Consider the following 16430-nt stretch of genomic DNA (forward strand, 5'->3'; position numbering starts at 1 on the left):
TGGACTTTGATCACAGCAGATATTTTGACTGACCACAGCAGGTGAAAACAGGTGTATGTGGTGAGCCTGTAAAATGCTTCTGGTTCACATAAAGCTACACCTTTTTGATTTTTCCTGCTCCGTCAGCAGAATACGTCTCCTATGGTTACATTCGATTTGACATGAAAAAGATGCTCTGGCTTTGTGTGTTTTAGTCTGAGTCCGTGGCGGTGCTTTGCATCACACCTCACTTGTTGCCATAGAAACAACATCAGACAATATTGCATGGTGACTTGAGGTCCTCGTGTGGGGAAAAGTTGAATGTTTTGTGTAAATGTTATCTCAGGTCTAGTTTCCTGTAGTGGTCTAAGATCTGACTCCTGATGATGGACTTGTGAGTGACACAGCTGTTCATGAGGAAATAAAAAGTATTAACAGGAAGTTTCAAAAGTAAAAGTACTTATTATGCAGAATGAGTCCTACAAATATAACTAGACCATTTTTATTAGTGTTAATATTAATGGGACATTAATATTGTAGATGGTTTCACTCCATATACTACATAGTTTAATCTGTATGTTATATATTAAAATGATATTTTTTGTGTTTTAAATCTTAATGAAGCTGTCAAACGTAGTGCAGTAAAAAATAGAATATTTGCTTCATAAATTTAATGTAGTAGAAGTTTAAAGTGGCATAAAATAAAAATGTATTGTGTATATATAAAACTGTATTTACTAGAATTATTTGTTAATAACTACTGAGGCTAAATAAACTTTTGTAATTAAAACTCTAATGTGATGCATTTAAATTATTAATATCAAAAACAGGTTAGGTTAGGTTCAAGGCCAAATAAGATTTTTATTTTTATTTTTTATTTTTTTTAGTTTATCAGCAGAGACAAATAGTGGCTATGTGTTAAAAATAAGTTTTAAAGACTTGAATTAAAGGTAAAAATTTGTCTTAAAAACATCCCTATATTACCAGTTTTCTTGCTATATATAGTATAATTTATATAATTCACTATATCATATCATATATCTTTTTTTTTTTTTTTTTTTTTTACTTATTTGGCCTAAAAATCTTAGAAATGAATTCTGTCATTAGTTGTTGTTTAATGTGGTTCTCATTACTTTTCTTTAATTTTATGGCTGCAAATAATTATTTTATTTTTTCAGTAACTTGTTTTGTCCATAAAATGTCAGACGTTGCTTCTTCTAATTTCCCACAGACCAACCTGATGCCTCAGATGTCTTGTTTCTGATCAACCATCCAAAATATTCACTTTATTATAATGGACGACAAAGAAAAGCATCAAATCCTTTTTAAGAAGGAAATATTTGGCATTTTCACTTAAAAAAAAAAAACAAAAAACAAGTTGCTGGTTCATTTGCTGTAGCTTGATAATCACTGCAGCTCTAATCTATTTAACCTGTACTTATACTTTACACCACGCCCAGTTTACGGTTCGCTTTGGTTTATTTGACTCAAGAACAAGGAGAACTGATGTGGCAAGCTTGTCAATTTTATTTTCATGTGTAAATGTTTGTTACTGATTGTATTTTCTCATCCTTTTTGTTAATGAAGAAATAACAGAAAAAAGCATTCACAAAGTATGAAAACATTTACAGATACACACAGTATATTGATGTGATAAAACACAGGTCACCTGGAGGAAGCAGGAGAAGGAGCAGTTCACAACCTGTCTCTCCTGAAGTCCTCGGGTTGAAGGAATTTAACGCAAAATTCAGTGTCAAAGATGTCGTGAAGAAAATAAATTCATTCGTGGAGTTTGTGAATAGAACAGAAATCTAAACACTGACACTCCTCAGACCTGACTGTTAATTCTCCAGCTTTCCTGAACAAGTCGTGAAGAAACAAGACCACCCATTCTTAAAATTTTTAAGGCTTCTGTTTACTCAAAATCCCTTTTACAGAATTGTAAGATATATATTTGATCTCTTCTGTTGCTGTTTTGACCAAAAAAACTGATCATTTCCTTCAGGAGGAGCCGTGACCTGAGAGATCTTTGACACTGACGTCTGCTGAGAATCCCGGATGTGTGAGACCTCCATGCATGTTGGATGGGTAAGTGAGAGATGAAACATACTGTACACCGACAGCGACAGCATACATTTACAGTTTACAACGTGTGAACCACATGTGACATTTTACCACTCTGCTGCTGGCACAATGTAAAACAAAAAGTTGATTTAAAAAGAAACAAAAAAACAAACTGAGGCGCAAAACAAATCAAATGTAAAAACTCAAAGAAAAGCCCTTCAGAGACTGGTGAAAGATTGTTTCCACTTTTTAAATGATGATTAAAAACTGGAATGTTTTCTGGTACGACACGTCTGTCGTTGGCTTTTCAATCCCTGTTCACCTTCCTGTTTAAGATTTATTCATATTTTGGTTTTTCAGCAGCGCCAACATGAAACATTATGCTGACAACAGTGGTAAATACACAACGTGTAAGCAGAGTGTTTGTCAGGCTAAAAACTAGACTGGGAAAAAAAAAAAAAAAAAAGTTGTACCTCAGATATTCACACAGTTGATCCAACCCATCATTACCCATGACCGGATACTGTAAAACCTCCACGCAAAGTTTTATTATTGCTGCTTCTTCATGGCACAAATAACAGAAACAATACATCATGTTTTTTTGTACTATTATGTTCTTGTTTGCCATGCAAGCTCACTACAGTACTGCCTCTGTTTTAACTTATATTACACAGAGCGACAAAATCAATCAGAAAACAGAGCATGTTCATGTTCGATTAGCCACACACAGTGCCAGACTAACTTCTACAGCTGGTTTTACAGTTAGTGAGTAGATACAAAAGGATTATTATTGTTATCATCACACAAAAGAATTGTTATGATAGTAATAGTAATATTTATAATGATGATTAAAAAAAACACATTCTCAGGGCATCACAAATAAAATGAACCAAAGGGGGCCAAACGTAATGTTTGAAATAATTTAACATTTCTGACATTCATTCCTTCGGGTGTTTTTTATGTACACTATATATTTATATTTGTATAGAAGTAGTGCTTCATTTTTATAGAAATACAAATGAAAAAACACAAAAGGGCTGCATTCTGTGAATGCTGTGCAAATAACATCTTTTTACATCAAATAACCTCCTTTACCATCCAGACAAACGCACTGCACCCTCCCTCCCTCCCTCCTTTTGTTCACAAACACAAAAAGTTCAACTTTTAGTCTCATTCAAACCTTTGAGCTCGTCTGTCTTCCACTGACAGACAACAGACTGCAGTCAGCTGTGATCCTGGCAGGTAAATGTACATCGATACAGTAAGAAAAGCACATTTTTTGTCGCATCTGCCTTCAATAGCTACAACATCCCACAATTAACCAGCTACTGAGATTCTGATAACAGAATTCACCTCCTAAACAGCCGGTTCACTAACTTACCAGCGAAAGCCAAAATTCAGCGACTGTTGGAAATTTCTTCATCCCACATTTAAAATCACACTGTGATATCTTGAATCTGATCATATACAAGACAACATGGCCTCTAAGAAGAAGAAAAATAAAGAGGACAAACTCGTTGGCATGCATCAAACCTCAAAATGGACTTTCTCCTCCTCACCTGCTCTCATTTTACCTGCCAGCAGGAAATGAAACTTCACTGGAAATGGAGATTTGACCAGGGACAGACACACAGCTGAGGTTACTTTTGTGTTTACTTTCTTTGCTGTAAAACCTCCCTCTCTGTGTTGCAGACATTATGCTAATGCACTTATCAGACCTCCAGCACCGACTCTGTGAAACAAGACATCATCAGCTGGGAAAAAATGAGTTCTCCACAGATGGAGCTGCATCTCTGTGTCGGTGCCTCGGCGATACAATACAGCCTTTAAAGCTACAGTCAAACTTCAACCGGGAACAAAGATGAGTCACTTTAAGTTCCTCAACAGCAGCTGCACAGCAACTACGTACTGCTTTTCCCTACCTGATACCCGACCTGGTCAGACTACCGTCACCTGTAACCAACATGCTTTTGGTTTCGGAGAAGAAGCAACGTGGAACTGATACTGGGTCCTCTCCTCAGCGTTTATCACCCATAAATCCCTACGAACCTGCCACAACTAATGCAGAATTTTTCCAGATGATTTTTGCAACAACCGTATACACCTCCATCATAAAATCTCCAAATCTGAGTAGGACTGTTTCCTATGAGCATCTTCAGTCTAATGCTGCTTTTAAGTGCTGTCAGAAATGTCAGAGTCACAAAAACCAGACGTTGGAGCTTACGCCGACTTAAAAGCAGCTTTTTTTTTTTTTTTTTTTTTTTTTTGCAAGAGTCTCATAGGAAACAAAGTTTAGTGATTTTGCAAAGAAGACAAACACGCAACATCACCGTATGCCACCTGCTGTACATCTTCTTGACAAGTTTTGCTGAAATAGAAACAGAAAGAAGGGGGAAAATGCTGAAGAATAAAACTAAATGAAAAAGACAATGTAAATCAGTCTTTCACAACAGCTCCAAGGTCAAACTAGGAAGTAATACAATTTTTTTTTTCATTTTCCCTTGGAATATGACAGATATTCTTTTTCATTCAACATGAACAGCAGTGTCTCTCAAACACGTACGAGTACAATTTTTTTTTTTTTTTTTTTTTTTTTTTAAAACAAGACTACACTCATAAACTTGTTTTTAAACTTTGTGAATTCATTTTAAAAGCAGTCAGAAGCATCTGGGATATGAAGATGTTAGATGAAGTTCAACGGACAGAATAAAATAATTAATCACCTTGCACCAAGGGGGCAGGTTTAAGAAATCGTGACTCCCTGAAGCAAGGAGAAAGAGGAGCTTTTCACACTGAACGACGTCCCAAACGAATGCGTGACTTGAATGAAGAGTGTCTGAAATGCCAGTCCTTGAGCTGTCCCATAAGATTACTCAGCATGGAGGAAAAAAACATGAAGAAAAGTTCTTGAAATTAAGAAGTCAGAATGTTTTTTTAATTCTTCCTCAGAAGTTGAGGAAATGAAACATGAGAAGAAATGTCTTATGTCACGTTGGTGGGATGATGATGATGATGATGATGATGAAGAGAAACACAGTGATGATGAATTTTTCCTGTTTTTAACCTGCGGGTGTGTTTTAGATGATATGACGTCAGAGGAGGCAGCAGATTTGCTGTGGCTGATCGAGTGATTTTAAGTTTGACTGGTAGTGGTGCTGCAGTCATGTCGTGGGTAAATACCGTAAATATCCACAACTTAAGTCACCTTTAAGGTGAAGGGTATTGATCAAACTGAGCTTTAGCAAAAGACAGATCTGTCCTTATTTCTGACTTCAACGAGGAAAACGCTGTAGTCGCATATAGATGCTGATATAATCTCTTAAATCAATGACAGTTATGTTTTGTGTGATTTTTGTGATCAAAATGGAAAAAATAGCAGTTTTTAGCTACATATCTACAAACATCAGAAACTAACTGTAATTTAGCAGATTACACTGACTTGAAATGTTTTTGTTAAATGTTCTGCTTATGAATTACTTTCTACTTTTTCTTGACTTGTCAGGAAGAAATTCCCTTCCCTCGTTCTAATACTGATATTACCAACAACCAGGGTTTGGTTGCAGTCTGAATGAATGCTGTACACAAACAGCTGCAGTCTTGTTGTGTGTTGTCTGACCAGTTATTAATAGTTTTTAGACATCAGAAAGTTCTGGACTTTCTGTGGGCAGAAACTATGACCCAAGAACCTTGTCATAAAAGAGCAGCTCAGGTCCTAAAGTCCCTAAAAATGTTACTGGAAAGTTTCCTGCATTCGGGAAGGAAAGTAAAAAGCAAGTACAGTGTAACTCTGAACCAGCACGTCACTCTACGTCACTCACTTCTCCCTGACATGACTGCAGCAGACCAAGCAGGGACCATGACTGATAGTCTCGACTCGTCTTGGTGTGGTTACGGTTGTTAGCTGGAGTGTTTGTGAAACCCTCCCAGGTGTGATGATGTCTGACAGACTGATGGGCGTCCTGGGCGGGTCCTCTCAGCAGCGCTGACAGCTGATGTGTGCGTTGTTAGCGGGTCTCCGAGGAGGGCGGGTCTAGATGGATTTGGAGGAATCCTGTTTGCTGATGAGGACTTCCAGGAGGCGGAGTTTGGCCTTGATCCTCTTGTATTCTCTGTACTCCTCCATCATCGGCACCCTGTCCTCCTTCTGAACATTTCTACAGCAGAGGAGAGAGAGGGAAGAATTAGCTTTCATTTTCAATTAGTGAAAAGCAAAACAAATCACCTGATCAATTAATCACCTGCCAAGCTGGATGAGACAAATCCTGACACATCTCATCTCGTTTATTAAATGTCTTTGTTGTAAGATGTAGCTCCACCAGTGGGACTTATTTTTTTCAAGGCAAATGTATTTGTATCAAAGTGTTTAATATAAAATGTTGGAGGTGCTGTGGACCCTGGATTATTATTTACTATTTATTCCCACTCAAGTTATTTTTCTGGATTCAGCGACATAACTGAATGTTTGTCATCAAATTACTGTCGGAGAGAATATTGATTGACTTGCTTGGATAAATGAGGGCTAAGAGCTGATGAGTGTCTCTCCCACCTACCTTCCATTATGCTGATAGAAATCTTCCTCAAACTCTCTGATGGTCTTCCTCAGTTTCTTCTTCTCTGCTCGGGCCTTCCACAGCTGTTCCAGCAGCTCTGGCCTAGAGGATGAAGAGAAACATGAGGTTGCAGTTAGACATTGTCACTAAGTAAGAATGGAGTTTTGTGGCTGTCAGACTTGAGATGATTTTTCACATGTTCTCTCAAATCTACATAAATTCACAGGAGCCATTTGGATCCAGAGAGGACAGCAGGAAGTGAACTGTGGTGGTGTGAGGGATCAGTTGTCAGGATTATTTCCAGGTAAGAGACCTGAATGTCCAAACCTGATCTGATAAAGGAGATTAAAGGTGTGTGTCTGTCTTAACTTCAGCTCGGTGACACGTTAAACAGATTACAACCAGTGTTTTCCTCCTGTCCTACATTATTTCTGCTGCTGTCTGCAAAGTTAACGATAATCTTTTTCTCCCACGAGAATAAGGCTGATATTAATTAATACAGTATCAAAAAAAACAACAAATGACAGTGAACAAAGAGCCTTTTTATCCCCCTTGCACATTTTTGAAGTTGTGCCTCAGCTTCACGCTGCATGTACGGTGTTTGGCTCTGCCTGCTGTCACTCACCTGACACCCACAGGAATAAACAGATGTTTCTGTCAGAAATAATCTCTTAAATACCAGTCACCATGAAAACTCACCCATGTCTTTTTATTTGGGCAGTTTTTTTCTGATTATGTTTTGGCATTTTTGCCTTTTAATGGACAGTTTAATCAATCAGAGACACTGCAGTTATAAGGTTCGTGTCTGGAAAACACGCCAGGCTGTTTTATGTTCATGAAAAATTAAAAATAAACTGTAAAATAGCAAAATGGTGCGGTCTGTTTTCAAGGAACATTCCTACACTTTTCAAACTGGATCTTATAATTGTGGCCATTCTACACTTGACCTCACCACTGCAGTTAAATCCCTCAAGAGTTGGAAAACGTGACTCTAAACAAACTCTATCAGTGCAAGAAGCACGATTGTAATGTTATCTAGTTGACCAATAAAAAGGATGACTGTGAGTCATTACACTGTGATGGCCGGCCATATTTATTCAAACTAGACGACACAGAAGAAGGATGGAGAAAAGAGTTTGAAATGATTTATGTGGTTGCTGGAGTCTGTATAATGGAGATGGTGAGCAACGTGACCTGTACTCGAAAAGGGACAAGTGTGAGACCCAGGTGGATTTTTCCTACAGCTGTAAATGTAAACAAAACAATGGGTACAGGTGAATCAGGTGTTCTTCTGACGAACATTAACTGTGTGGTTTTCTGCTCTTACATGGACGAGGCGTTGGAGCTGGAGAGTCGCAGATCGAGCGCCAGCCTCCCCGACCCTTCCTCTAGCTTGGCTCTCATTGGACAGTCGCTCTGTCTGTCAGGTTGGTTCTGGCTCCTCATTTGCCTGTCGGTCTGTGTCACCAGGTCAACGGCCATGATGACCTCGGGGCTCTGCATCTCCCCACCGCTGCTCTCTCCCTCCTCTTCCTCATCTTCTTCCTCCTCATCCCTCTCCTCCTCCCTCTCATCTTCTTCTCCACCACCTTTCCGCTCGTCCTCCTCCTCTTCTTTGATCTCCTCCCAGAAATGAGCAGTTTCACCCTCTATGATTGGCTGGAGGGTCTGACTCCGCCTCTTACTGGAGGGGGACACCTGGGGTAGAAAGAGGGGGGGGGGTTAGTATGCAGTAAAGCAGGAATGGCATTAACACAGCAGGTGAGTTGTTATTTTATGCACACTTGTGTTGTTTGAATGCTATGTGTGTATATATACACACACACACACACACACATACATATACATATACATATATATACACATATACACACACATATATATATATATATATATATATATATATATATATACACATATACACATATATATATATACACATATACACACATATATATATACACATATACACACACACATATATATATATACACATATACACACACACACATATATATATACACACATACACACACACACACATACACACACACACACACATATATATATATATATATATATATATATATATATATATATATATATATATATATATAATCTCATTAAATATAGTGGATAAATGGGACAACTTTGTATTAGCTAGGTGTACTTTGTAGCTAATACAAAGCTGTCCCATTTATCCACTATATTTAATGAGAGTATTAAACACAGTAAACACACCTTTCAGTATAACACAAAACAATTCAAGAGCACCACAAACTACAGCCTCCAAAATGACCATGAAGTTGAATCAGCACCTCAACAAACTGAACGCTGCAGCCTTCAGACAGGTGCGATTTATTTCAGGGCTGCTGGATCAGTTTTAGCTACATGTAGACATATAGACTCTGTATATATGCACAATATGCTGTAGTGATTTTGCTGTTTGTGTCTACATTATTATAACTAACTTAAATTCAGAGTGATTATTAGTGAGTATGTTGCTCATGTGGTAAAATAAATATAAAACTATGTGTACTTACTGTGATAGGTGTGATGCTGACTCTAGTGAGCATCTGTTTGACCAATCTGTAGCGATCATACAGAGGCTTCACCACCAGACGCTCCTCTCTGGTCACCTGAGACACAGAGAACTGGTTTGAAAGTCCGATAGTGTGTTTTGATGAACGGACATCTAACCAGGATTTGTGATGTTGGAGACTTACCGGTCGACCGTGCAGACCCTCATAGTGCAGCAGGTTCTTCTGCAGGACTGTCTTCTCACAGGACAACTGCTCCTTTGTCATCTTCTACAGAGACAGACATTCAGACACAGTTGATAATGGAATAGTGACTTTACATTACCGTGCACTGACTTTCTATTACAGTGCATTGTGCAAGTGGCAGATATTAATATAACATAGCAGCTGTGATCTACCACAGTTGCTGTGTGTACATCACTGAGCTCATTTTCAATATCATATCTAAACGTTTCATGCCAAAAAATGACCTAGTTTGTTTCACATGTTAAAAACTTTTATTAGTACAGGAAGTTTGGTGAAGTAATTACAGCTCCACCACAGTAATTAAAAACACCTCTAGGTGTGCAGGGCCTTAAACATGACTGCTGATCCAAACCCTGGTAACATCTGCTACTCACCTTGATGTCATCAGGCCACCCGTCCTCCTGCCGCTTCCCTTTGACCCTGCGCTGGATCAGCTCCAGTGTTTCCTCTCTGGTGGGACGTGGACCCTTGACCTCCCCTGTTGTATCGCAGGCACCTTGATCCAGGGTGGAGCCAAAGCTCTTGGGCAAGGTGTTGCTCCGAGGACGAGTCTGGGGGCCGAGCTCACTCTCTGCACGGTGTTTGGCATCTGAGGATGGAGGGATAAAGTGATGAGGAAGGAGATGAAGGAAAAAAAGGGAGGAGAAAGAAAGTTAAGCATAAAAGAAGGAACGGGGACAGGAAAAGTGGTTGCAGAAAATAAAACAATGGGGAGAAAACCTTAAGTCTTCAGGCAGCAGATAAGACATCTTTGATTGGACAATTAGCCATGCAGGAGTTTACTAGACAGCTGTGGTGGTTAAGGTGAGCTAATCACAACATGAGGAGAAAGACAAGCATGCACACACACCCTGAACAAAAACACACATCACCACACCAATTAAAAGCCCAAATACAGCAACCAACAACCCTGCGTGAACATTTTCTAACAGTGCCTGATAGTAAAACTGTTGAAAAACAAAGACATTCAGAAGTCCCTGAGGCAGACTGACGGCTACACAGACATGGTGCTGCTGAATTTTAATGTGAGGTCTGTTCAGTAATGTACCACCAGTGCTCTCTCTCCCTTTGGTGATAAATAAATAAAACTTTTATAAGTTTTAGTGCATCGTTTTGACACAATCAGAAATCTTGCCTTGTAAGAAAAGTCCACATTTAAATGTGTCTCCTCAAATATATTGTTTTTATTTTCAAATCAAAACCCTCGTCTTCCGCACGTAACTTCACTCGCACACATCTCCAGTGAACTTTCCTGAGCCAACATGCTGTTTCAACAGAAAACACCAAAACAAAGAAGCAAGAAGCTCTAACAGTGCCGCCTCATTGTGACTGTCAGTAATGTATGTAATGTCTACTTACTGAGGGATTGGTACTTACTGAGGTGAAACGGTCTAGAGCTCAGGCCTGAGTAGGGGTGGAGCGGGGGGGTGAGTGTGTGATGGGGAGGTGAGCAGATAGAGGAGGAGGAGGAGGAGGAGGAAGGGGAGGAGGGAGCATGGTGGCGTCTGTGTGAATGGAGCAAAGCCTGGTGCCTCAGCGTGCTTCTGGGTAAAAGGTGGTGCTGGCGTCCTGGTTGGCCGATCAGTCAGTCAATCAATCAATCAATCGGTCGTTGGGCGATAGGAGGAGGAGGAGGGAGGAAAGTGGAGAGCGGGTGCTCGCGTTATTGTTGTTTTTCAATTTTGATTTGAAACAGAGAGAGAAATGTTTCGGCCACTGCGTTCTCCAAAAAGGAGAGCCATCACCCCACAGAGAGGAGGTGGACGAGTGTCAGTGGGGTTTGTTCAGTAAGGTGAAACAATGGACTGTGCCAGAACAATATTTAATATTTATTAAATTCTACCAATTCACCCTCTTTTAATTCCTTTGTTTGGGCTCAGTTAATAAGAATCAACACCAGTTTACCAAAAGGCAAAAACTCGCATAACTTGACCGTAACTGATTAAAATAAAGGTTATTAGAAGATTTTTTACAATTATTTTGCATAACAAAGTATTTTCCCACAGTTTCCCCTTACTGAGCTCACCCCAGATAATGAATGTGGATTCACAAGGACGCACCAGCACATTGGATTGTGAGAGCCACGCAAATGAGAGCAATGTCAACCCCTGGCATGTGCGTGTCTGTATATTTGTGTTAAACCAGCATACATGCGGTGCTGTTACAAAGGTCAAAGGTTAGGAGTGGGGAGGGTCAAGCTGTCCAGCATGGAACAGGATGGCACACAGACACTCTGACCCCGACACACACACACACACATTCACAGGAGAGAGAGCGAGTGGTTCTACCTTTAATCTGCCTGCGGATCTTGGTGAGGTCGGTCATCCATTTGAGGACTTTGGGGTTAGCTGCCTTGTCTCCATGAGAGGGCTGCAGAGAGAGGAGGAGGAGACAGAGGACGAAGAAAGAGTTGGTATTTTAGTGAAAAGGTCAGGATGATACTGGTGGATTTACAACAGCAATTTGGTTTTTACAAATTAAGAGTCAAAATGCAAAACATTAAATGATCAGGATTTGTGATTCCATTCAGCCTGTGTATGGAATCCACTATAGATCCACCTCAGTGTCACCTCAGAGATTTGCAGCTAAATCAAGGGCTGTTTGTTTCTGTGCAGGATTATGTATTAAGCCTCTTAATGTTTGTAATTTCATGACACTGTTTTGTATCCCAAAATGAGCATCAAACCTGAACAATTGCTCTGCCAGTGGTTGAACATATCTCATTTGAGCCAATCAATGTAATGACAAAGAATAATAAAATCTATATTTCATAATAGATAAATTGCTTCATAAATTGCTGTTTCTATTTTTCCATCAGCTAGTATTAGTCACTCACAGTCTATGGTCCTCTGCAGTATTTACAATATATCAATGTAATTTATATTTTGGGCTTTTTATTATTACTAAATAGCTCCTGAACTTCCAACAGTCTTACAGACAGGTGTGATGGATCACAAATTGTTACTGTGAAACAACAAAAAAGTCCCTGATCACTTGTTTTTATTTTATTCACATTAAGGTCCTCAGACCTTCATTAGGTAAAATTCCTATATAAAGAGATGAGAGGGAGGGGGAGAGACAGACCATGTTAATGAACAAAGGAGGAGGAGCAGGAGGAGAAGGATGAAGGTCTGAAGACTGAAATATCCTGAATAATGTAAACACAAGTGATGACTGTGTTGGTCTTTTTGGTCGTTTCTGTCAGGTTTTTCCATTATTTAAAATCATACATGTGACATAAATGTACTTACCCTTAATGATGTACTTTTTTAAAACCATTTTCAGTCCGACTAGTTCTCTTTCAATAATACAATCAATACACATGTTTTACAGTTTATATTTTACCTTATAGTTCCTCTCCTTCTCGAACTGCTCTTCAAACTGTTTGATTTTCTTCTTCAGGTGTTGTAGCTTCTTGGTGAGTTGGTGAGTCACTGAATCTCCTCCTCTCATCGACTCTTTTGAGCCAAACGATGCTCGCCGCGGCCTGTCCAAAGTGCACCACAAACCAGACATTTATGCTCCGACTTGGACCAAAGAAAATCAGTGTAGGTGTGATTATCACTTTAAACCCACAGACAGAATCTAGAATCTCATCGTACCTCTGTGCTTTGGTCGGTGAGGTGGCGTCTGGGTCCTGCTGGAGGAAGCGTTGGGCACTGTGGGCTCCAAAGTCAAGGAAGCGTCGAGCCAGAAGGTGAGGGTGGGAGCGTGAAGAGGAGGGGGAGGCGTCCTGCCCTCCCTCCCCCTCCTCATCCTCACCTTCCTCCTCCAGCGGCAGTGGGGGGAGAGGAACCATGCGACCAGCCAGGGGGGAGAGCTGTGCCTCTCCACTCTCGCTGTCATCCTGCCAGGATTTGTAAGCTGGGATAGGGTCTGTAGAGAAACGGTAAGGAACAGAGAGAAGAGGGCGTCAGAGCGAGTCAGCGGAGGTCAGGGAAGGAGGGAGAGAAAAGTCTGATTTAATCCCTGACTATAAAGAGAGTTGCATGTGAAGTAGGTGCTGCACATATCAGTACACAAAAGCTGCCGGGGATGGGGCTTTTGAGCTGATACATTGAACAACAAATTAATTTTCTTCTTCAGTACCCTGCTGAGTCACTCACATATTGTCAGTGCTACGCTAACAAGCTGAGTCGAGGGGAAAAAAAAGAAGAAAGGAGAAGGTGAAGGAGGGGTCAGAAAGATAATGAGACAGAGCTGAGACACAGAGAAGCAGAGTCAGGGGAAAATGTGTATTCAGAGAGGAAATGTGTTCTGATCAGTCTGCCCAGCGATCCTGCAGCAGGAGGGAAGAGCAAAGAGAGACAGTAAAACCAGCCTACTTATCAGCTCTGAGGGAAGGAAGAGTGTTTTACATGCATCATCAGTATCACACAAGCAAATTTAATACTGTGAGATACTGTGTCCAAACCAGCAAGCAACCAGCAAATAAAAAAAAAAAAAAAAAGGATGAGGAAAGATGGGCAGACTGGTGGAGGGTCGGGCAGATATGAAACTACTTACCTTGGCCTTCTTTTTGCAGGTGCATACATGAGAAGTCTATGGGAGGGAGGTGGAGATGGGAGGGAGGTGATGCTGTTTGGATGGAGGGAAGACAAGGAGGAGGAAGAGGGGAATAAGAAAGAGGAAGAAGAGGAGGAGGAGGAGGGGCAGGGAGAGAGGCAGCAGAGAAGAGGAGCGGTGAGGTCAATCAATCCTAACAACTTCACTCACCAACACTCATTCTGTGTGTGTCCAAGTTTATTTGGTATAAATACAAACAGATGAGGTCAAGTTTTTCCTCAGTCCCAACAGATAGATAATGAAGCTTCCAGAGGTTTCTGATGGTCAAAAAGTCAGTTTTTGGAAGAATTATTTTTCCATGATTGATTCATTTAGTCTATAACATGTCTGACAAACGATAGAAAAAATCCTAAAGTTGAAGGTGACATCTTCAGATGTCTTTACTTTTGTTTCTGACAGAGAAAAGTATCCAATTCTCACGAGTGGTTGGAACTGTGGAAAGTTTCCCATTTTTGCCTAAAAAATGAAGATGATGATGATGACGATGATTATTATTGTTATATCTTTTTGGATTATTATTATTATTCCATTGTCAAAATTGATCGAAGTTTAATAACTGATTAATCAACTAATCATCCGTTAATTCAAAGATTCTCTTAAATATACTGAGGGCATTTAAGTCTCTTAGCCTGACAGACAAAGAATTTTTAATGTTAATCTGAAACAAAATTACTGTACAGCTCAACTCAAACCTAAACTCATATGAACTAACATGGCGGGATAACTGCGTTCTACCAAACTGTGAGAAAGTAAATAGTTTAGGAACGATGTTGTAGGTGAATAGAGAGCGTGCTTTCTCTGCAGAGACAGGGAGATTCCCACCTTCCCACTGGTTGTCAGGAAAGAGTTGGAGGTGGGGAGAGTTTGGTTGGCATGGCGACAGGTGATTCCTGTTGGTCTCACTGGTGTTGGCGTTCTGATCACATCGGCATGACCCCAAGTCCTGAAGGGAGAGAGAAAGAGAAAGATTAAAGAAACAAATAAGAGATGGAACAAATGAAGAAAATAGATGCGACTGACTGAAGATAATGACAAGAAAGTGGATAGAAAGAGTGGATGGAGGACAGACAGAGAGAAATGAATTAGAGAAGAAGGAAAAATGAAGGAAAGTACAGTAGCGGTGTAGCAGTAACATTTTGCTAAATGTTTTTAGATCATAGACATACACTGTGATACATTCCCACATATTGATACTTACACTATGTATGGTGTCAGTCTGCTCCATGGTGTCACAGGGTTGATTGTCCTGCCTGAAATGAAAGATAACGAATGTAAGATCCACCTAAAAAAATCATGACTTAAAGTGGTGAACAAAATACAGTTATACACACACTCATCTGGAGGTTTGTGACTGTGAAATTGTGATTTTTAGGGTATACACCTTTACTGATATTTTTGCTCTGATAATCTAGAACTGAGTTGTTTGTTATTACTGTGTAAATTAATCAAGAAAAGCTTTTTTTTTCATGTGCTGAGCCGTGTTTGAGGATCCCACTGCAAACACTTGATGTTAAAAGCAAGAAAACTCACCTCACAGACGTAGACACAGAAATCTTTGGCTTTGAGAAAAAACCTAAACCATTTTTGATCCAGCTCTGACTAGAACAGAACTGCACTGTGAAAGATCTAAACAAGATCTGATGAAGAGTCACACTGCAGTCACACAAATAAAAGCTTTTCCACATTATGAATGGTTTCTTGAGGGAAACACCCATGAAACTGCTGCGTCAACTTTCTGTTGTGTCTATTGCTCAATCAATCATTTTGTCCTGCTTATTAGCTTTTGTCCATTTTACCTGAAACAGTATTAAACCTGTGAAACAGTATTAAAGCACTGGCTGCCTGAACCACTTTTACAGTTTAAACACTGCACGTGAAATGTGGAACATCATCTGTGCTTGTTAACAATTACAAGCTGGAGGCATTTAACAGTAAGACATATGATGCAGCGTAAAAAAGGAGCTCTGGCTGAGACAGCATGTCCAAGCGATTAAGAAACGCGAGTTGTCAAGTGATCAGTGCCTGACAACATCACTGCCCCTTGTTTGCACGTTAAAGAAAAAGAATTTCACTCTATCTGGGAAAGAGGAAAGTCCTCTCTTCACATCACTGAGATTCTTGTCCAAATTAAGTTACTTTGAGTCCAAATGTGCTTTGATCCTTTAAACACTGTATAAAGAAGCATCTCACTCTGATGAACTTACTTGTTATTTGTTGATTTGAGGTAAAACTGAATTCACTGAAGGCTTGAAAGTAAACCATAACTTAGGTAGCTCACCTGGCAGTGTTGATGTTGTTCTCAGCATCTCTGACAGCCTCTGCATCCAGGTCCATTCCCAGGCTCTCCTCCAGGGTGGTGCCAGAGTCCGGCGAGTCCTGGGAGAAAGCGTCAACACCAATTTCAGATTAATTTTCTTGATTTTATGAATTAGAATCAGAGTTAAACAAAACTAGCAGAGCAGAGTATGAGATATACGTGTGCAAG

The 16430-nt window shown here is 39.9% G+C and overlaps 1 protein-coding gene and 1 long non-coding RNA gene across 6 annotated transcripts in view; one reads left to right on the forward strand and one right to left on the reverse strand.

Annotated features, from left to right (window-relative positions):
- Window positions 1-4544: 4544 nt before the first annotated feature.
- fam13b (family with sequence similarity 13 member B) overlaps window positions 4545-16430 on the reverse strand; it is a 73981-nt gene continuing 62095 nt past the window's right edge. For 2 of the 5 annotated variants that reach the window (XM_071457976.1, XM_071457977.1), the window contains exons 11-24: window positions 16224-16321; window positions 15144-15195; window positions 14768-14888; window positions 13886-13957; window positions 12982-13255; window positions 12725-12866; window positions 11668-11749; window positions 10757-10948; window positions 9754-9968; window positions 9320-9403; window positions 9137-9232; window positions 7921-8291; window positions 6594-6695; window positions 4545-6197 (exon numbers count right to left, since the gene is read on the reverse strand). In XM_071457976.1, the coding sequence (XP_071314077.1) occupies window positions 6074-6197; window positions 6594-6695; window positions 7921-8291; window positions 9137-9232; window positions 9320-9403; window positions 9754-9968; window positions 10757-10948; window positions 11668-11749; window positions 12725-12866; window positions 12982-13255; window positions 13886-13957; window positions 14768-14888; window positions 15144-15195; window positions 16224-16321 (2025 nt within the window). In that variant the 3' untranslated portion in view covers window positions 4545-6073. Of the gene's footprint in view, window positions 6198-6593; window positions 6696-7579; window positions 7838-7920; window positions 8292-9136; window positions 9233-9319; window positions 9404-9753; window positions 9969-10756; window positions 10949-11667; window positions 11750-12724; window positions 12867-12981; window positions 13256-13885; window positions 13958-14767; window positions 14889-15143; window positions 15196-16223; window positions 16322-16430 lie in introns of those variants that run through there. The other 3 variants (XM_071457978.1, XM_071457980.1, XM_071457979.1) reach the window with 3 other exon arrangements.
- LOC139606022 (uncharacterized) lies at window positions 6819-9901 on the forward strand. The gene is made up of 3 exons (XR_011684528.1): window positions 6819-6897; window positions 7930-8020; window positions 9768-9901. It is a non-coding gene; the product is annotated as an uncharacterized lncRNA (long non-coding RNA).

This window comes from Trachinotus anak, unplaced genomic scaffold (genome assembly GCF_046630095.1).
Source record: "Trachinotus anak isolate AG129_WGS33_773 ecotype Australia unplaced genomic scaffold, CSIRO_AGI_Tana_v1 ptg000021l, whole genome shotgun sequence".
NCBI lineage: Eukaryota > Metazoa > Chordata > Actinopteri > Carangiformes > Carangidae > Trachinotus > Trachinotus anak.